Raw genomic sequence first — 21,244 nt, forward strand, 5'->3', positions numbered from 1 at the left:
CGCATATCCAGGGCTGGGTTCCCACTCACATGTGATAGGAATTATCTCTCCTGTTTGATGTTTCCTTCTTCCTCACTCAACCACCATTCTAGTGCTGGTCAAGAGGACCTTCAGTTTAGTCCATTGGAAAGTTTCTTGTGAAAAGCACACATTAATAAGACTGTCCCAGCATCTAGCCAAAACTGTACCTATAAAATGTTAGTTCACCTATTTTAGTTCCATGTAACATATCTTTGCTGACTGTCTGATGGGAATCTAGCCCAACACTGGTCCATGTATGAGCTATGTAGGAGTCAGAAGGAGAAAACATGATCCCCATCCTAGGCAACTCCCCATCTACTACATGGGAAATGAGGCTCCGATCACAAAATTAGTAATGAAGGCAAAAAATATATAGATTCTCTTTCCCAAAAGTAAGCATGATATGAATTGGTTTGGTTGACAAGCACTAGTCCAGTAGTGGTAACATGCAGGGCATTCTTCACCAGTCTCTTCATCTTGACTTTCTGAGTTCTTGGGCAATCCTTTCTACCTATGAGAGCACAAGGGCACCATCAGAATTGTTTGCTTATTTTTTTATATTTATTTATTTATTATTTATGATAGACTTAGAGAGAGAGAGAGAGAGAGAGAGGCAGCGACACAGGAGGAGGGAGAAGCAGGCTCCACGCCAGGAGCCCGACGTGGGACTCAATCCCCGGACCCCAGGATCGCGCCCTGGGCCAAAGGCAGGCGCCAAACCACTGAGCCACCCAGGGATCCCCAGAATTGTTTGCTTAAATATTAATCTATAATTGTTACTTGAAGATTTCCTTCTCCTTTATCCATGCACAGCTCATCCATTTGAATTACTTGTACATTTTCTGCTAGAGAAGCATGTATGTTGGTATGCACTAACCAAGATCAACAGAGCCCTACTTTATCTTCATATCTCATTCCAAAGACCTTTTCTGGAAGTTGGCATTTGTTCCACTATTATAATTCTATCTGTCCTCTGTCCAGTTAACTCACTCTGTGCCCTTAGACTAGTTTTTACTTTGAGTCATTTGGATTTTTCTAGTCTTTCTCAGCTACTTCTGCAAAAAGGAAAGTCTGTTTAGAATTTTGACCTAGCCTCAGGCAAGTACCAGAGCCTGAATCAATGGAGGATTTTTTTTTTTTTTTTTTTTTTTTTTTAGAGAGAGAGAGGGAGAGCACATCCATGCCCACATGGATGGTCTCACACATGCATGGGCATAGGGGAGGGAAAATCTTAAGCAGGCTCCACACCCAGCACAGGGACCGACCTCATGACCCTGAGATCATGATCTGAGCCAAAATCAAGAATCAGATGCTCAACTGTCTAAGCCACCCAGGTGCCCCTGGATCAATGAGGGTTTTTAAAAATAAACAGCTGGGGCATCTTGAGGAGTGAGCCATCAAGCCATCTGTACCACATGTTTATCTCGTGATTTACAGCAACTTGCTTCTCCTTTGTCCTCCAACTTGGTCCTCCCCACCACATCCCCCATGAAGTCAGAATTTTAATATGAATCCTTAAACTATGAGGGTGTTCTGAAATAACTAAGAAATATAATGGAGATGGCTTTAGAACTGCCAAAGCCCTAGTTAAAAGTTATATAGATTAAAAGTCATATAGGAGGCAAAAAAGAGAGAGAAAGAGCTCATTATAGTATCTACTTGTATGACATGATTCAAATGTCTTTCCTTATCCTAACTTTTCCCACTTGTACATATTTTTGTATGCTACCCAGTAATATAATTTACAGTTTTGTTAACCTATATAGCTGATAAAGTGTCAACTACTAACATCAACTACTACACTTTAGTTGTCCTCCTCTGATAAATACCATAAACAAGTAACTCTGTTTGCAGTCAAAGCATCATTAATGATTTGTTGAGTTTTCTTTTGACTGAAGTTGTCCTAACATTTATCAGTATGTCCCTACTCTCTAAGTATTGAGCATACTCCTGTATGCTGCCAGTTTAATGATAAAATGCCCTAAAACATAATGTCTGAAAAATGACTTACCTGGTTTACAAAAGTAGCATTTATATGAATAAATAATGAATATGATTATTAATAAGGAATTAGCATTTAGGGAGAGAGTTCTAGGACATATCATTAAGTGAGAAAAAGCAAAGTGTAAAAAGAGTATCTATGGTAATGTTAACCTTCAAGTGAGAAAGAAAAGGGTATAAGAAGACATACATGTGTATTCCCATTTGTACAAAACTAGTAAAAGAAGAATAAACCAGAAACTAAATTGGTGAGGTGCAATTAGGTGCAATGCGTGGATAGGAAGGATATAGAAAAAGTGAAGAGACTAGAACAGGTTAGTTTGGATGAGGAGGGAGCGATACTTCTGAGTACAATTTTTATATAGCTCTGACTCATTCCCCAAAATAAATAAATAATAAAAAAATCAACCAGAATGTGGGAGGAATCCACAATGGAACACAAGCATTGAAAAATAAATCTAACTGAATTATGAAAGAATAATATAACCACACTGAAAGGGGTGAGGAAGAGAAAAACTAACCCAAGTAAATTTGAAACCAGTATTTCGGGTGGAAATTAGAAGCCTAAAGACAAAAAGAAAAAAGTAGATACTACGCTCTAGTTAGTAAATTTATTTTTCACAGGAGTATGGATCAGCAATTCCAAAATACTTTATGCTAGGATTGAACAAATAAGTAAAATAGATTATAGATAATGAGAGTCAGGTTTCTCACTCTTGGAGAAAGAAATGATAAAAAAAGGAAAAAGGGAAAGGCTAGCATGAACCCTGTGGTGTTGGACTGCAAACGGAGACACCAGATAGGAACTCATGATTTTAATATATAAATAGATACAGAAATAAATATAGATGTGTTTGTTACATTCAAGTCAGGAAACATACATTTATTTCTTAGCTCTGTCCATTGAAATGACCTAGAAACATTAATACCCCAGTAGAAATGGGCATGCTAATTGCTCAGATCTTGGCTTCTAAAAAACATTCTCTAGTAAAAGCAACCAGAGCTTTCTGAAAAAGTGACTGATTGAGAGCAGGGGCAGGGAAGGTACAAGATGAGCTTGCAACATTTTAGTTCCAGAGAGTAAGCAAGTGTTCGAGAAAGGGAAGGGCTGGTCAAAAATACACTGGAGAGTCAATCTCCGAATGACCAAGACTGGAACAATTTGAAAAAAAAATGTAATTAATGATCATATTAAACTATAACCCATGAAATAAAATATTCATGAGGTAATACTAATATAAATAATTGGACAAATAAATAAGAGGAGGAGAAGGGACAGTACTTTTCCACACAGAATTTCAAGTAATAACTACAGAAGGAATGAGAGAGAAATAGTCAACCACTACAGTAAATATTGTTGCAGGCAAGATTCACCAGTTGATATTGAAGTTGGTGGACAAAAGTTTGAGGGAAAACAGGATATTTGCATAGTCTCAAAACGTAACTCCCTCACGAACCATATTAATTACAAAGGTAAAAATAGGAACTTTGCAGCAAAGCAAGTCATCAGCCACTACCTTAGCCAAGTGATCGAGCAAAATTAATATCACCAGTAATGAGATGTGACCATCATGTACACTTGATCTTGGTGCACTAAAAAGGATACGATATCATTTCTGTATTATTTTTGCAAAAAGTACATAACCTCAACACTAATGACATTCTGGATTGTGCAATTCTTTGTCGTGAGGGCTGTCCTGAGCATTGTAGGACATTTAACAGCTTCCCTGGCTTCTGCCCACTAGAAGCAGCATCATCACCACCACTACTACCCCAGCCTTGTTACAATCAAAAATGTCTCCAAACATTGCCAGATGTCTCTTTAGAGGTGAGATTCCCCCTGGCTAAGAACTACTGTCTCAGTCTAACCATAGAAAATATTGGGCAGATGCAAATTAAGGGTCAGTCTATAAAATAAAAGATCAAAGGTAAACTAAGTATCAAGGTCTTGAAAGATTAGAATGAGGAACTGTAACAGATTGGAAGAGATGAAGGAGACATGATGAGTAAATTCACAATGTGGGATCCTGGAGTAGATCAGAAAAATGTTAGTGGAAAATCTAGCAAAAGCAGAATAAAGTCATAGTTAATAGTATTGTGCCAATGTTAATTTCTTGGTTCTGAACATTATACGATGGCAATGTAATATGTGAAATGGGAAATGCTGGGTAAATGGTACAGACCAAACTATTTCTGCAACTTTTACATAAGCCTAAAATTATTTCAAAATAGGAATTTAAAAAAATCCCCCACTGATGTTAATAAAATGCAGGCAAATTTCTATATTGAACTTTATGGCAGTGATATAAGCCTAACTGGCATTTAATATTGCTGAGATGATTCCCGACACCTCTAGGCATTATGTGATAACCAGAATAAACTTAAAGCACATGTAGAGTGTGTGCACGTGTGTGTGTGTGTGTGTGTGTGTGTGTGTTGTGGGTTGCACCACAATTTGTATTTGCTGTTTAAATTTTGTTAGAAGTAAAAAATTTGTAAAATAATTCAGCTGATTGAGTTCAAAAAGGAGGAATAGCCAGACTAGTACATGCCATTTAATAACATTTCACTGATTTGGCTTGGATTACAGTTATTCATGCTTTTCTTTTATTCTCCTATATGAGGGTAAACCATTTATTTTAATGGTACTTGAAAGGCCCAGCCATGTTCTTTGCACATAGTGGATGCTTTAAAAAATTCTCTGAATTCAGTAGGTTTGCATCTTCATTAAGAAAATCTAAGACAAGCAAATGTTTTATTATTACTCTCAAATCTTGTGAGTTAATATGAAAAGGGATTACTTCATTTGAACTTTTTAAACTTTAGTAGGTTATTTATAATTTTTATACAACTCTTAAGAAATCCAGCAGCACCTGGCTGGCTCAGTCAGTATGCAACTGTTGATCGTGCGATTATAAATTCAAGCCCCATGTTAGGTATAGAGATGACTTAAAGATAAAATCTTTTTTAAAATTGGAGGGAGGGATCTCTTAAATATAAATAGAATGAACATAGTGCAGGCTCAAAGTGTGGTTCTATAAATCCTATCAGAAGTCATTCCATGCAGCATCAAGATTTGTAACAATGTTCTGATGCAGAAGTAAGAACTCACCCGAAGCCAACTATTAGGGAAACACACTAATGAGGATACCTGGTTGTGAGCAAAATGAACTATTTTTGTGGTTGTGTTACCATGTTTCCCAGCCCAGCCAGGCTTGCTAGGCCTCACCAGCCAAAACAGACCCTTGGCTATGGACCCCGTTGGGGTCCCCCAAGTGATCCCCATCACTGAACTCTTGGCTGAAATCACAACCTAAACCCAAAACATAGGGTGGATGGAATACTGGAGGTACAGAAGGCATTCCAGTACTCAAGATGCAGGTTTCAGTAGCACCCAGAGGCACCATGAAATGCTAAACCATGTCTTAAGCTATTCCTTTTTAGTCTTAGTGGCGGGGACAGTGCCTCATGGTGACACTAGGATTCAAGACATCTTCCACTTATGGCAAATAGGAATGGGTTCCCATTTGTGAGAGCGATGTCAAGTGTTTTTCTATGTATTTCTTATGATCAAAACATAAATCGATACAAAAAAAATGTTAAGTAAATAAAAACACAGAGCATGAGGATATGGTAAAAATTGCAAGGTGATGTTCAAATTATAAAGATCATGGAAGTGATCTTAAGTTCAGTCTTTCACCTGTGACCCTCCTTTCTTCTTCTCTACCCACCACCTACTTATGAACATCAAGAGGTAAGAGTTCTTAAAGTGCATATATAATAGGCCACTTTCTGTGAAAGCAAGCAAGAAAGAAGAAAGCAGAGGTGCCTCTGCCTGTCCTCACAAATAGAAGCATAGGGAGGACAAATCCAAAACCAATGGAGCTGGTTGGTTACCAGTGAAGCATGGAAGGAATTGGGGTAAAAGAGATAGAGCAAGAGAAGGAACAGTACTTCTCCGAGTTGATTTTTTTGTATAATTTTGGTTTTTGGAAGCATGTTAATGTCCTATATATTTAAAAAAACTAAATAACAAGGATGAGAAGGAAGAGCCTAAAACTAAAAGCAAGTGGACACAAATGAATCCAGTTGCATTTAAATAAATACCATAACTACACTGAAGGGAAAATCAAGAACTTACCCAAGTGATTTAGAAACACAGTGTTTGATTGTATGCTCAGTCTTAAGTTGGGAGGGAAAATTGCAAGCATATCCCAAGCTCTTTTTTTAATAAGCTTTTTTTTGTAGTCATATGTACAAATAATTCCAAACCTATTTTAGATATATTATAGGACTGAGCAAAATAGTAAATGAAATGGTGTTCTTGAGAGCCAGGATTCTCACTGTGGAAGAAAGCAAGTACCAATACAGAATAGAGGAAGGCAAGAAAGAACTCTGTGAGAATGATTAGAATTTGAGGTGTTGGTGTAAATGCATCATTTCTAAAATATGTATGGGTACATGCTTACACCAATGTACACATGTATATATGTGTGCGCACACACGTATGTATATTTACATGCATGTGTTTTCTAGCTCTGTCCGCTGAAAGGGCTTAACTTCCCACAGTTTGCCCCCCAGTAGCAATGAACAAAAACAGTCCAGTAGTAATAAGCACACCCAATACCCAGACCCTGGTCTCTATAACATTACCACTAAAAGAAACAAGAGCTCTTCAGAGAAATGGCTGTGGCAGGTTAGATGCAAGACAAGCCTGCAGCACCTTATTATGTCAGAAAGTGAGGAAGTCCTCAAAAAATATATGGGGCATGTCACAAGGGCACAGGCTCCAGCTCAGAGGGGCTCCCACTTGTCAAATCAAGGGACAGTTTGAGCATCAAAATAATTAATTAGAGATAGTAATGAATATAAGCCATTGAAGAAATGGGAACCAAGGAATCCATACCATAAGTAAATATGTAAGTTAGTGGGGAAGAATGCAAAACGACAACTGATAAATGTGGAAGGAAGGGTGGAGTTGGAATGCCATCCATTTGCAACCATCATAGTAAAGGTAATATAGACAGGAACCCTCAATGGATATTAAATCTGAGGGGAAATTTTAATCAGGAGTTGTATATTTGCATGGTCTTAAATTGCCTCCTCAGTTGCTTACTAGTTGCAAAGGAAAACATAATACCTAGACAGGGATGAATGAGACAACCTCTTGACTGATCAAAATAATATCACCAATGAGACACAAACAGTGTATACCTCCAGATGTGATCCCCTGAGGAGTACACAGCATCACTTAAGTAGTATTCTGGCCAGAAATGCCAGTCTTAAATCTTATTATTAGAAAGCACCAGAAAAAAAAAAAAAACTGCGTAGGGAAAAGGAGGCAGGGGACTGTATTCTTCAAAAATACCAATATAAGAAAGGCTGTGGAAATAGTCCAGATTAAAGGAGACTGAAGAAACCACTAGCTGTAATACCTAATCCTAAACTATGTGATGTAGTAGAGCAAAACAAAAACAAAAGTCTGCATACAGGACATTTTTTAATCAATTTCTAAAATTAGAATACAGACTGTATCAGTATTAACTTTTCTGCAGTTGAAAACTATGGCGATTATGTAAAAGAATATCCCTAATACTTAGGAATGCTGAAGTATTTGGGAATAAAGGGCCACGGTACATACAGTTTGCTTTTAAGAGACTCGGAAAAGAAAGATCTTGTGTGCCCATGTGTGTACAGAGAGAAAGAGCACACAAAGGCTAGAGCATATGGTGTGAAATGTTGGTAATGGATGGATGTGGGAGGAAGGCATATGATGTTCTTTATGCTTATTCTTGCAACTTCGTAATAAGTTTGAAATTATTTCCAAATGAAAAATTTCACAAGTTAAAAAGAATGGGATCATTCATGATGACCGAATGTTTTGCATCCTTGAGCTGGGATCTAACAAGGACATTGTTTGCAGAGACCCAGGCTGCAAGGGGCTGGTTCACCTTTGCAAGTCAGTTTGGAATCAAAGTGCCGTGTTGACCAACAGGCCTGCTGCGTCTCTTGGCCTCCCAACACTGTTCTGTGGAATCTGGTGGAACCGTGCCCTGTGCAGCTAACTTGGTTCGGTAGTGCCCAGACTCTAGTCTATGTCCATCTGTCTCAGAGGAAGCTGTAAGATCTGGGCACTGGCCCCTGAAAGGACTATGGAAAGCAACACGGACCCAGAATGTGATCGACAGCCTTGGACTGGTTGAGCTTAATAGAGTTGTGTAGTTTCATGCTCAGAGTGGGAGCAATTAAGTCGCTTGTCATCCCAGAGCTTTTAGGCTCCTTACTGGCATTGAGAGACTTTGGCCGGATGATAAAAATAGAAAACTGTAGAGCTAAATCATCAACTATCTCCACACCCATTGGTCATTTTCACCGGTGTCATCAGCCAGAAGGACATGGCTTTCTTGGCAATAAGTCAGAAAATATGGATACCGTTAATTCCATCGCAGAAACTAGGAACTCATTAATAGAGAATGTAATTTTATGAAATGCGTGTGCATGTCCACATTTGACGATACCTTAAAAGTATTTTAAGAGCTCAAGTTTTCCAAGTCAACTTATTCACTCACTTTTTTTTTGTTTTTTTTTTTCTTTATTAGCTCCCTAGTGTACAAACAATAACAAACTCCCCAAGGTTTTTTACATTTTCTGAGAAGGGATTTTGATTAAGAGAATGCTATCTTTTTTCATACGTTTTTCTTGGGGCTTGGGGAAGAGGCATAATTATGTTTGTAAAGCACAGTAGTGGAAGAACTACAGAACAAGGGACGCTCCAAATGTCTATCGCACTCCTAGGAGCAGGTGAAGAGGAACTCTGTCGCCTGGCCTTTGGGCACTACAGGCCAGAGACACCCCAGTTAGAGTAGGAGGAAGTCAGGGAGAATTCTCTCCTAAAGCAGAGCTCTGTGAGGCCTTGGGGCAGTGAAAGGAAGTGGAAGAAGCCCTTTTACTTGCCAACTAAAATAGGCCTGACCTGAAAGAGGCCTGAGAGGGCTCTTTGGGGCCAGGCCAGCCTAGACCAACCAACGTGTCTGCTCATCTGTCTTCCATCTCCTCTCATCTTAACATCCCTTTCTTGGCTGAGGGTATAGGGGCTTTTCTCAGTTGTAGGCTCAGGCTTTCAGCCAATTCCTGTCCTGCCTGGGGAGGTTTCTAACAACTGTTCTAAAAGAATGGTTGGAAGAGGAGGCTTAGCCAAGCAGGGCAAGGCCCACGGTGCCTGTTTGCCCAGTGGCACAGTGAAGACAGACGGGAGGAAGGTGTGCCTGGAGCCCAGGTTCTGGCACTGGATTGGACTCTGGGTCTCTCTGGTCTTTGTTCCGCACAGAGAGATGGCCACCCACTTGCCTCCGTCAGCGTTGGAAAGGGAGAAGTAGGGACATGCCTGGAGTCCAGCAGCCTTTATGTGTATCTTATTGCTAGAAAGACTGCTTAGGGTGCTCCTGTGCAGCAATGTGAGAACGGGACTTTAGCCCCTCTAGAAGCTTACAAGGGGAGCCAACAGTTTCCCCTTTGTCACTTAACCTTTGAAATGTACCAATTTCTTTTTTAGTTTTACTCAGAGTTTTAAAATATTTGTTAGGGTGGTAACTTGAGGCTACATCTGGCTGGGAACTAAAGCCTTTGACAAAATTTATTCAAGTTTCTCTAAGTTAGCATCTCCCCCAGACTTAGAACTCCGTATACTATCAGAGTGCTCTCCTCATCTTAGACACATCAAGTTCTTGGCAATCCTAACTCCATGGCATTCCTCTTGAGCACTCCTGACCCTGGTGCCAGGCTCTGTGCCCACAACCATGGACTAAGCCCACTTTTCAGTCCTGACCTACCTTGGTCCTAGCTTTCATCTACTCAGCCAGTGTCCACAGAGGTACAACACAGATTGCCTCACAGAATACTATGTGATCTATTCATGGTTCTGTCCAGTGTTTCTATATTGTCCCCGTGTCCTGTTTACATACTATAGGCATGTGTCTGTGTCTGTGACTATAAAGGAAAAACTCAGTTCTATGTTTTCCACATAGAGAAAAGCTTAGTTCTTCCCTCCTGTGTTTCTCCCTTGAGTCTCCTTTACTACTCATATGAAACATTTCATTTCTGACACTTCTGGTCACCAAATGTGTGGAAGTTTTTCCCCACGTCAAGAAATTCCCTGTGACACCAGCCGGATGTCCTACAATTTGACTCAATTCTGACACTGTTAACCCGCAGATAGCGTCAGATCCCACAGGTAAAGGGCTTAGTTCCACGAGACCCTCCCTCCAGTCGGGACACCAGCCACCTGCTTGTCAGCCTGGGCTTCTGACCAACTGCTGTAGATGGGAGGTTCCCTTGACCCCCTCCTCAAGTTTGCTGAATTGCTCCAAGGGCTCCCAGAATTCAGGAGACAGCTTACTAGATGTCAGGTTTATTAGAAAAGGCCATGACTCAGGAGCATCCAGGTGGAAGATGCATGAGGCAAAGTACAGGGAAAAGGACATGAAGGAGTGTCCGTGCTCCTCTTAGGCACACCACTCTCTATCTCCATGTGTTCACCAAACCCTGTACTCTGGGGATTTTATGGAAACTTCATCACCTGGGCATGATGGATCATTAACTCTGTTTTCAGCTTTTCTCCCTTCTCAAGAGAATGGGTGATGGGGCTGAAAATTTCAAGCTTCTAATCATGGCTTGATCTTTCCAGTGACCAGTTCTTATCCGGAAGCCTACCTTGGGTCACCTCATTAGAACAAAAGATACTCCTGCCACCCAGGAAATTACATGGGTTTGAGGAGATCTGTGTCAAGAACAGAGGCCAAAGGCTAATATTAGGACAAGAGATGCTCCTAGTATCCTCATCACTTAGCAAATTACAAGGGTTTTAGGAGCTGTATGCCAACAACCAGGGCCAGAGACCAATATATATCGTCTCAGTATATCTCATGGTAGCAACTGAGTAACTTGAGCAAAGTCAATGCAGCAAGTCATGAAACTGGTTCTTGAACCCACACCTTTTAGCCTCAAAGGTTATATGGTTGCATATGTGCCGCTGGACTGCATCCACCGTTAGTTGTTCATTGTTGAATTCTAAGCTTCTGGAATGGTGCTTGGCACATGGAAGGCATTTGATAGGTATTCACTAAATTAATAAGTGACCAGTTATTATGATAGTCTTGTGTTTTGCCTCAGTCTCAGGCCTGCCTCTGAGACCTAAATGTTGGCCTATACTGCAGTCTTAGCAGCATTGCAGTGCTTGTGGCAAATATGACTTGGCCTTCTACTGATTGCTCATTTATTTTCATAGTTGCATTACAGTCTTTAGCTATTCTTTCTCTGACTACATTTTTATCTTTATTTTTCAAATCTACTGTTAGGTGATAGTAAAGTGATAAAGTGATAGTAAACTGAAACCCAGTTTGTCTTGTTTGATTAATCCCTGGGGTGGGGTTTGAATATTTTCTAGCTTTTGGATCTCTTCATCCAGTGGGATTGGTCAACCTACCTTGCTGACTATGGTCAGCCCAACTGCAAGTACCTGCGGGTAAACCCAGTGACGGCTCTGACCCTGCTTGAGAAGTGAGTACCCAGTCCAGTGGTCTCTGTTGGGAGGTGGGGAAAAGGGCATGGGAGTCAGGGTCAGGGATAATTTTCTCTTTGAAAATACCTTCAAATCTTCAAAAGATAGCAGAGAGGCCCTGTTCTGGAAGTTGTCATAAGTGCTCCCAGTAAGCTCCACCACAGGATTTGGGAGGCTGGCCACCTTCTTGTAGACTCTTAATTCCTGAGCGCCAACAAGCAACATCTCTTTGACTAGAACTGGCAAGAGAAGAAAGGAAGATGCCTTAAGTTTGGGCTCAGGCTGCCTGGTGAACAGAGTGAGACTCGCCCCACTCAGCCCCACAGAAGATGGCTTCTGTGGTTTCTAGCAGAGAAGTTCCCCGAATTCTCGAAAATCTTCACCAGCACCCCCCTCCCATTCCCTGCCAGGTTGAGCCTTGTTGTGCCAACTGTCCCAAGAAAGCTACGTTGAACAAGGTGTCTCACTCTCACTTTGGGCAGCCACTGGCCAGCACAGGTGCTACCACTGAGATTGAGTTGGCCAGCTCTGGACCATCTCATGGCTCGCCAGGATAACACACAGATGCTGGGATTTGTTATGCAGCCTAGCTCTGCTCTGGCTTTTCCTAACCTAGTTGAGAGCTGGCAGGCCAGAAACCAAGGCAGCTTGGAAAAAGGGCAGCTTTTTCTTGTCATCACACCTGTTAGTTCCCAGCTTCTTAGAAGAGTACCCCGCACCTAAGCAGCACAGCAAGTACATTTATGGCTGTATATGAACTTAGATACATGGATTGGCATCTAGGAGATCAGAGTTGAACCTCAAGCAGAAGGAAAGGCTTAGGTGTGTCCTCCCTACTAGGCAATTAAAAAGGGGGAAGGAGGGAGAGGGAAAGTAGGCCAGAGCAGGATGCAGAGGAGTGTGTTTGGAGCCAAGAATCTCAGAGCCCAGGGTGTACTTTTCTGCAGCCATGACAGACTAATGTTTCCATTTTAACTTTGTTTCCCATTATCCTCTCTCCCAATGACCTTCCTCCCTAGGATATCTAGAGAGTAAGTATATTATCCACTTGGGCCTTTTCCACCACTTTGAGGCGAGTCCTTCTGGTTTCCTCACTGACACTAATGACTGCACTAAATCCCTACCCTGCGAGGAGTCTCCACCCTGACATACTAATCTACTAAACTGGCCTGGTGCCAACTGGCTGGCTATCTCCTCTGTCCTTGGTCCTTAGAGTGACCATTGGCCTCCCAATTCCTATGGGGCTGGAGCTGGTGGCAGGGATTATTCCCCCCGTGGGTGCCAGGTAAAAGATTGTTCCCACTCAGCTTCCTGGCACAGTCTATGCCCTTGCTGGTGCGAAGCTTGAATGTCAGCCCTGACAGAAGGGAGCTCCTCGGCAGTCTCCCCCACTTCCTGGTGGTGAAGCCCATGGTGTTATGATCTGGAACCCCTGTCTACTGTGGAAGACTTTTTATTGGAGGCAAGGCCTAATCCCAGCTGAAATGAATGTCCCTCATTGCAGGCCTCTCAGTTGGTGTTTAGACGTCATACTCACTGTGTGTCCAAACAGGCTGTGGGATTCCCTTCTATTTCCTTCTCTCAACAGTCCTTGACTTGTCTGTTCCTAAGAATCTCTAGATCTGAGAGAGAGTGCCTCATCCACTTTCTGTAGATCAACAATAGGCTAAAAGAATCAGCCTCTCTATAGCATTCTGAAGGCCTGAAAGTAACATAGCCATGTGCTTGTCCCTAGCAATCATCAGAGTTTAAAAGCTTCCTCCCAAACACAGTTGGGCTAGAGGCCACCCAGATCACTAATATTCCTATTTCCCAGCCTCATAGGAATCAGTCCTCTTACCTGACCCTTTCCTGCTTTCCCCACAGCCAGATATACCACAGAGCTTGACAATCTCTCCTTTTCAACCTGGCATTTCTTGGCAGGGTGAGACGTAAAAAGACCCAAAGACACGCTCAAGACATTCAGGAAAGAGAAGAGGCACCTATATCATTGAGAGGTGGCTATAGCCAAAGTAGATCAGAATCCCAGGAGGGGAGGGGAGAGGAGAAGGGCTACCCTTTGGACTGGGAGCATTCCAAGGCACACACTGGCACACCACCATCAGCCATCAGGGCACATGAGTTTATCTTTTGAGTAATCCCAACTCTAGGCCTTAATGGTCAAGAACTCCTAGCCTCTGAGGCTCAGAGAGCACCCTCTTCCTCCCTCTCTCCTACCTTATTACAGGAGCTGCCTTATGGGAGTTGAAAGCCAGTTCTGGCTCCCCGTCTCTGGGCAGCTTCGAGGAGTCATGAAATTAATGATCACATAGGACCTTAAAACGACCACCCTTTACGTGAAGGGAGTGCTTTTTCTTCCTTCCTCCTTTCTTTCTTTTTTGTTTTATGTTGTTTTGTTTAGATTCATAGCATATTCAGCAAAGGAAAGGGAGTCCTCTGGGATAAATAAATAAATTTTTAAAAATAAATAAATAAAGCCAGGCAAGTTCCACAAACATAATTGTGCAATTAATGTGCAAGGGATCAAATACAGTGATCACCATAGCCTCGAGGATCCTGTGCTTTCTTATCAACCAACCTCTGTCACCTCTCCTTCTTCCTCACCTCCAAGCATAGACCTGCACATGTGGGTGGTTGTACCCAATATTCAGTGTTCTGAGTTCGCTTAAGGAATTCCAACCTGCAAGCCCTTAAGCTTAGATCTGAGAGAAAAGTCTCAACTCATTTATGGCTGTTAATGTCAGCCCCAACCACCCAGTTTTGATGCTTATCAGAATATCCTGAATATAAATGCCCTTGTAGCATCTCTAGCCTTTTGACCCATTGGCCTCAAATCTGCCCCTGTGCACAAGGGCCACCCCATAGGGGAAAAAAATGGACCAGGATTAGCTGAAGGCCCCTGGGAAGTTTACCTGGAGGTAGATTACCAGGGTTAACAGGTTCCTTCTCCCCAGCCCTTCTTCTGACCTATCTCCGTGCAGCCCAGGGAACTGTGAAGTCAGAGAGCCAGCCAGGCTCCTGGGGGATGGTGGTGAAGACTACCTATACCAACCCCAAGAAGTTGGTCTGGGTGGTGTTCTTAATTCTCTAACACCAGAACTAGCTGTGGCCTGGAGGTCCAGTGTGCAGAGGCTGAGGCCAGAGTTAACAGGCAGATGTCAGAGGTTATGAACTCTGCAGGGATTAGTACCTTCCCACATTCTATCACAATGGCTCACTCAGACTTGGGTGTTTCTGTGAAGCCCCAGCCTGGTCTTGACTTTATCCATGCTTCCTAGTTGTCTTTCCATCTGGCCACAACCGTTGGCCAGAACTACCCATGGTTTGTGCTCTAAGAATATGCCATCTCTGGAGCTTTAGCAGGACCTGGTAATAGAAAGCTCTGCAGAAGTCAAAGGTCTGAGGGTATGGACAGCCCTCAAGTTCTCAGGGGCTTCTCTTGCCTAAAGTTCTGGCTCCAGTGAACGGACGGTCCCCCTGCTCTCCTCAGCACCATGGACTCAGCCACCGCCTCTGGATCTTTGTCCCTACTCTGGGACAAAAGAGATCAGTTGAGCCTTTAGTTTTGTTAGGGATGGGAGAGAGTAACCGGCTGCTGAAGTTTAGAAAGACACAGTGGCTTTCAGTTATTCATTTCCTCTTGGAATTGCTAGTTGAGAGGATTTTTCTGCTTTATCTTTCAAATACAAGCTTTAAGATCCCAGCAGGATTTCATAAGCTCATGAGATGATAAGTGGATCCTAGATATTCTAAGAGCCTATTGACCATCAGGGCTTTAGCATGCTCCACATACCTGTAACAGGTGCATACCTGGAGATAGAAAGTAAGGAAATAGGTAGGGTGGGTCTGGATGATAGGGGGTCAGCCCCTCCAGAGCTGGCTTTTGACTATCTTCCAAAGGTAAAAGCAGGACAGCTTTCCAAATAGAAGGTAAGTACGGGCCTGCAATGGAAATATTCCAGACTCTCAGCTCTGAGTGGAGGCGAAGATGCACTGTGCCATTCTGCCTCCTGCCAGTTTTTCTTCCACCATCATCTCCTCAAACACTTTGCTCTCTCTCTTTCTTTCTCTGTTTAGGATGAAGGACACCAGCCGCAAGAACAACATGTTTGCACAGTTTCGGAAAAATGAACGAGACAAGCAGAAATTGATCGACACTGTGGCCAAGCAGCTCCGGGGACTCATCAGCAGCCACCACTCATGAAGGCTGGCCTCCAGCCCACAGAGGCCACCCACGACAGCCCCATAGTCCAGGACCCAGCCCTGGCTGCCCTGCATTTGTGCATTCTTCTTCAAAGAGAGCAAATGTATTTTTTTAATAACATATGTACAGTATTCGCATAATCTTTCCCTATAGTAAAAGAGGCACAAGGAAAAGCAAGTACGTGAGAGGTTGCTAGGCTGGGATTTAGGGGAAGTTACACTGCACTATCTGTATTAGCCTAGAGATGGTGGTATCACCAGTCCCAGGATGGTGAACCACCTTTCATCATGGCTCTAGGTCTGGGGCTCAGGAATGACACAAACGAAATGGGTACTTGGCTCTGGGAGGTAAGGTGAGTAGGCAAAAAGAGAATAAAGTATTTCCTGTTCACTCCCTGGTGCCCCATTCACCACATAGGTGAGGTTGGCTCTTCCTGATACAAGGAGGGGACCCGGAAAACATCACTGCTTAGGGTATGAAAGAGCAGCACACAGTTCTGGAGGTTCTTGCCTCTTCAGTCCACCAACTTTCACTGGCTGTGGAACAAGCATGGCATGTGGCCAGAGGACACCTTCACTCCAATCTCCCAAGCTTGGCAGTTTGTTTAGCCCAGATCTGACCTGGTGCTTTTACTGCTAATTGTTCTGGGACAAGACAGAGCTGAGTATACAGTGGTAATAATTGGACTCCATGACTAACTGCAGGTTGCGCCACACTAGGAGGAGTTTTATTGGCTCTTGAAAGCCAGTGTGAATGGAATCAGAGCCTTGGTCCCTTCCCTGTTCATCTCGTTGTCTTCTTTTCAGGGTCAGGGCACTTGGTTCAGAGCACAGATCAACAGTTATTTCTGGAGCTCTTCACAGAGAGTCTCAGACTTGGCCTCCTTCAGTAGTGTCATTGGGATAAGTCAGATTCCAGAAGCCTGAAAATGGCCCTTGCTTTACCCCGAGGTAAAACCTGAAGATTACTTGGGAGTGTTCCAAGTAAACATCTTGTATCTTAAACCAAGGCTTGTATCTTAAAACCAGCCTTCTGGCCGCCATCTTTAAAAGAATATTATCAGCCTCTGTGCTGTAGGGGCAGCTGCTGCTAGACAGGATGCCTGTGGGGATGGGGCCACTGTCACCATGAAGTAGACGGGGCCAACCATGGCTAGTAGTTTGTCACTAGTGGCCCAACTCTCCCTTACTAAGTCATATGCTAGATATGAAGCTCTTACGGAAGCCCAAGCCTTTCCATCCTCTCTCGAGATCCCCATAGCTATCTTTTGGCCCCATCTGTAAACCGATCCCACACATTCTGGAGCTTGCCGGGGGAGTCTGGACTGTAGCTTGGAGGCTGTGTCCACTGTCCCAGATGGGCTCCTGACATTAGTGCAAGGGCTTTGCTGTGAGGTCAGTCAGAGGAACCTTCACTTTAAAACTCTCTAGGCAGGTGCTCCCGTGGCTATAGACAAGAGTATAATTGTGCATCCCCAAACAATGACAAATAAGCCACACAGGCATTTCCAGCTTGGATTAGTGGGAGGAGAAACTCATCAAACAGAATTCTTCACTATGTTTGTCAGCTACTGAGTTGCTTCTAGGGAGGGCAGTGCTTCCTTTTTCATTTCCCACCCCAACCACCCGTAGCCTACCCGACTTGCAAACCAAGGGAGAGAGGTTATGCACGCAGACATGAGCCTTCCACAAAGCTGAAGAGGCCAGGCTGCCTGGAAGCTCTGAAAAAGCTTTTTAAGGCTTACCTTGAGTCCCAGGTGGTTGACCCAGGGTCTCAGGAGGAAGGAGGGTCAGGGATGAGTGCTGCCACCCAGAATTTCAAAGGCAATGGGGAGTGGGGGACCCATGGGAATAAGACCCAAGATGCAATTGCCTGAAGCCTGGACTTGATTGAGAGAGAGCAAAAAATGATTACACTAATCTGAAGTCCTGTTGCTTAAGAAGGGCCCAACACACACTCCTTCACTGGTCCCCAGTTTGCAGCCAGACACTTTCAGCTCTGAGTACTGAGACTGGGATGTGAGACAAAGAGAACCTTAAGCATGTCACAGTTTTTGTCTTTTCTGAGTCATCGTTGCTGGTCTGGTCTCAAGTCTGTACCCCAGAAAGATGGCTGTAGCACAGGCGAACAGGGTGGAGGAATGGGAATGCCTCTGCACCTCACACACAGAAGTCCCAAGCTCAGGGGAGGACCCTTTGGTAGATCTTGTCCCTCTCAGTCTCCTTGCAGTCTTCTCTGAGGAAAGCAACATGCTGCTACTGAGTTGTCTATAGAGATGCCCTCTTGTTGCGCAGGGGGAGGTCAACAATCCCAGAGCAGCAATGTCCAAGTGGCTTGAATTGGTGAAGTAGGATTTTTGAGTTTTTCTCCGGGCTCTAGATGAGCCAGCCCTTGACAGGACTTGTGCACATGTGCCCATGCGCCTCAGACCCCTAAGATCTAGCCTCAAATGCCCAGAGATGTGGAAGAGCCCTGGCAGGTCTCAGTAAGAGAACAAGAACACCCATGGCTAGAAGCCTGCTGGCCTTAGAGTTAGCGTGACACTTACCCAAGTTTTTGGGGAATCAGGCCCGTGTTTCTAAAGGGACATTCTGGTTTGGGACCCTAGTGAGTTTCAGTCATCGTGTAGGCAGCTTGGATAGTTTTAACATTCATAGGAAATCTCTCTGAGTGGACCATGAATGAAGCTGTTGGGGGTGAGGAAGAACAGGACCTGGAAATTGGAACCAGCAGAGTCCCTGTTGACAAGAGGAGCATCCAGCTTCCAAGGAGTGTTCCCCGGTGTTTCTATTGTTTACCAGGCCTAACGGTCTCTCAGGCCTCAAAAGCAGCCTAGCTTCACTGCATACTTGACAAGTGCTTTCTGAGCGAGCCCCAGACCCAGGGCCCTTTATCCCCAAGTTTGGCAATGGCCATGACTTTCCTCATAAAGCCTCTCAACACTCCCTGGGGCCTGCTACAGAGGTGCCTCTACCTTAGCCTCCCTTCTTCCAGGACCCTGTTCCTGGCTGCTTCAACTGCCTCTTTTTTTTTTTTTCCTTTGCCTGCATTCAAAATTACTTTTCACTAATGTGTTGGAAATGGCCTTTTTTATTTTGCACAAATAGTTGTACATTTATGGAGGAAATTTAAGAGAGTCCGTTTTGAACTCTAAAGGGAACTTTTTTCTTTAAGACTCACTAGTAAAGCTACTGATGCAGATGGGCCTCGTGGTTAGTGGGAACCTCCCGTGTGGAAAGAGCATGTTTATTCCTCCTGTACATTTTCCTCTCTTAACTGCTATTAAACAAGGAAGCCTATGTACCTGTTTCAAAAGCCACGGTGTTGTCTCATGGTCTTTTGGTTCTTCCGCCCCTTTCACACAGCACAGCTCTGGTTGGCGAACTGGATAACAGCCATTGCAACCCCTCGACTGGACTGAGGACTAGAGCAGGCTGGGGCCTGCTAGGGGGAGAAAGCCTACCTGCCAGACCAGGCAAGGAGCCCTTGGAAACATCCCAAAGCACTGGGTTGGGTTTTCCTGTCTGTATGGTTAACACAGGTGTCATCACCATCAGGAGGAGGAACTTCTGGAATGCCTGGTTTAGGTGGCACGCTGGGCTAGGCATCCTGAAGCCTCGTGTGTAGTGAACACCAGGCCTGCAACGGAAAGGTCCTAGTCTAAACGGAAAGATGGAGCATTATCCAGAGCAAAGCCAGGCTGGGGGAAGGGGAAAGATGAGCCCTACTTTAGAGCTCAGTGTGGGAGAGGACAGGCACCATGGCCTGCTACAGGAGTGAGTGGGTCTGGTCGGGAAGACGGCATAGAGAAAGCAGGATGCTAATTAGCTCAGCCTTAAAGGAGTGAAATTCAGATTGTGGTAACCGTGGGAAGATGTGAGGCACAGACCACGTGAGAGTGAAAAGTTGACTGGAACCTGGCATAGGCTGGGAGGAGGAGTGCAGAGCCCAGTAGGCACACCAAAACCATGGGGATGAAGGCCAGAAATGGCAGAACAGCACCTGGCCTGCTTGCACCCTCGGCTGGTGCAGAAGCCATGAGAAGAGGATGGAAAAAATGTCTTCAATAACAAGTCTGACTACTGCAACCGGGTTTCAGTCCCTGCTCTGCCACTCGCCAGCTGGCTGACCTCGACCAATTATCTCCCTAAATCTCATAATCCTCATCAGTGGCACAGAGAAGTAGTCCTGATTTATCAGGGTGGTTGTGAAGAGTGAATGAGCTTTGGATGGTCAAAATGCTTAGCCAGTACCTAGCCATAGCATGTGCAAGGTTTAAGCACCCCCCCCCCCAACCCATTCCAAAACATCTCTCATGGCTGAGCACTGGACACAAGTGTCCAGAGCTTCTCTACCTTCTGGCTTCCCCTCCCCAAGCCCAGAACAGGGTTAATGGTAGCAAGGCCTCTCGAGCTCCTGTATGTGAAATAGGTACAAGCCCTTCAAATCAGCCAATGGCTCACAGTAGAGCCACTCCTTCAGATGGACTCTCCCTGTCTGTACCACCTAGAACATCCTCTGCTCTCTCTTAGATGCCAAAACTTCTACCACCTAATAGAATTTAAGAGTCCTTAACCACGGGTCCATGAACCCTTGGACCATGTGTGTGTGTGTGTGTGTGCGTGTGGACATGTGTGCGCCAGCTTGCATTCACACATTTTCCTGGGTAGAAAGTACATGGCTTTCATCAATGTCTAAGAAAGATTCAGGACTAAAATACTGAATGATAACCAAATCCCTTTGGAAATACAGATCTGAGGGAAAGCCAGAGGCTCTGAGCACTTACCTCCTCTCTCTGTCTCATGTAATTCTGGCAAATTTTCCAAGACCTACAGCTTTGCCACCCACCTTTTCCAGGAACCCCCATGTGATCCCCAGATCATCATATCCTCCCCGATTTCTGAGGATACGGACAATTCCAGCCAGTTGGGGAGACTGAACAAAATGGTCCAATACAGACATGGGCCCTCAAAGCCAGGCCGAACCTGATTCCTTCCAGAACATTTCCTGCAGCTTCTGATCACTGACCGGTGCAGGGGCTCAGCCAAGACCTTACCCAGAGAGGAATAGCAGCCCTGATGGGGTGCCTGGAGCCGGGTGGGAGGAGGGGGACCTGAGAGGGATATGAAGCAGTCAGCAGCTTGCCCCTTTTCTTACAGGGAGGCTTATCTGCTCCCCAGGTAGATGAGGACAGGGACTAGCTAGTGGGAGAGAAAGTGCCAGACCCTTTCCCCAGAGGCCTCAATTTTAAATTTAATGGGCATTGTTTGCCGGGAATGAGAGAGCCTCACAGCCCAAGGGACCAGAAGACAAAAGCTCTTGAGGAAGTGCAAGGAGGAGGAGGAGGAGAGAAGTGGGGGCCAGGGCATTGTGTGGGAGAGCCACCACTCTATCTGTTTCAATCACTGCTGGGGTTAGGGTTACCCTGCACAAGGGGGCCCCAGCTGCTCTGTGGGGTCTGT

At 44.2% G+C, this 21,244-nt stretch overlaps 1 protein-coding gene and 1 long non-coding RNA gene across 8 annotated transcripts in view; one reads left to right on the forward strand and one right to left on the reverse strand.

Moving 5' to 3' along the window:
* The window catches only part of EXOC6B (exocyst complex component 6B), a 615,592-nt gene extending 596,491 nt beyond the window's left edge, over nt 1-19,101 (forward strand). For 5 of the 6 annotated variants that reach the window (XM_025453542.3, XM_049096018.1, XM_049096020.1 and 2 more), the window contains 2 exons: nt 11,465-11,577; nt 15,656-19,101. In XM_025453542.3, coding sequence (XP_025309327.1) covers nt 11,465-11,577; nt 15,656-15,782 — 240 coding nt within the window. In that variant the 3' untranslated portion in view covers nt 15,783-19,101. Of the gene's footprint in view, nt 1-11,464; nt 11,578-15,655 lie in introns of those variants that run through there. The other variant, XR_007403261.1, reaches the window with a different exon arrangement.
* On the reverse strand, nt 357-21,210 carry LOC112664203 (uncharacterized). Of its 2 annotated transcripts, XR_003139574.3 has the most exons (4): nt 20,569-21,210; nt 19,087-19,442; nt 11,666-11,817; nt 361-532 (listed from the first exon to the last, which is right to left on the reverse strand). It is a non-coding gene; the product is annotated as an uncharacterized LOC112664203 (long non-coding RNA). The 2 variants fall into 2 exon arrangements; XR_003139573.3 differs by having other exon boundaries at nt 357-532; nt 19,087-21,209.
* Between the last annotated feature and the right edge of the window lie 34 nt (nt 21,211-21,244).

The sequence above is a fragment of the Canis lupus genome, chromosome 17 (assembly GCF_003254725.2).
Source record: "Canis lupus dingo isolate Sandy chromosome 17, ASM325472v2, whole genome shotgun sequence".
Lineage (NCBI taxonomy): Eukaryota > Metazoa > Chordata > Mammalia > Carnivora > Canidae > Canis > Canis lupus.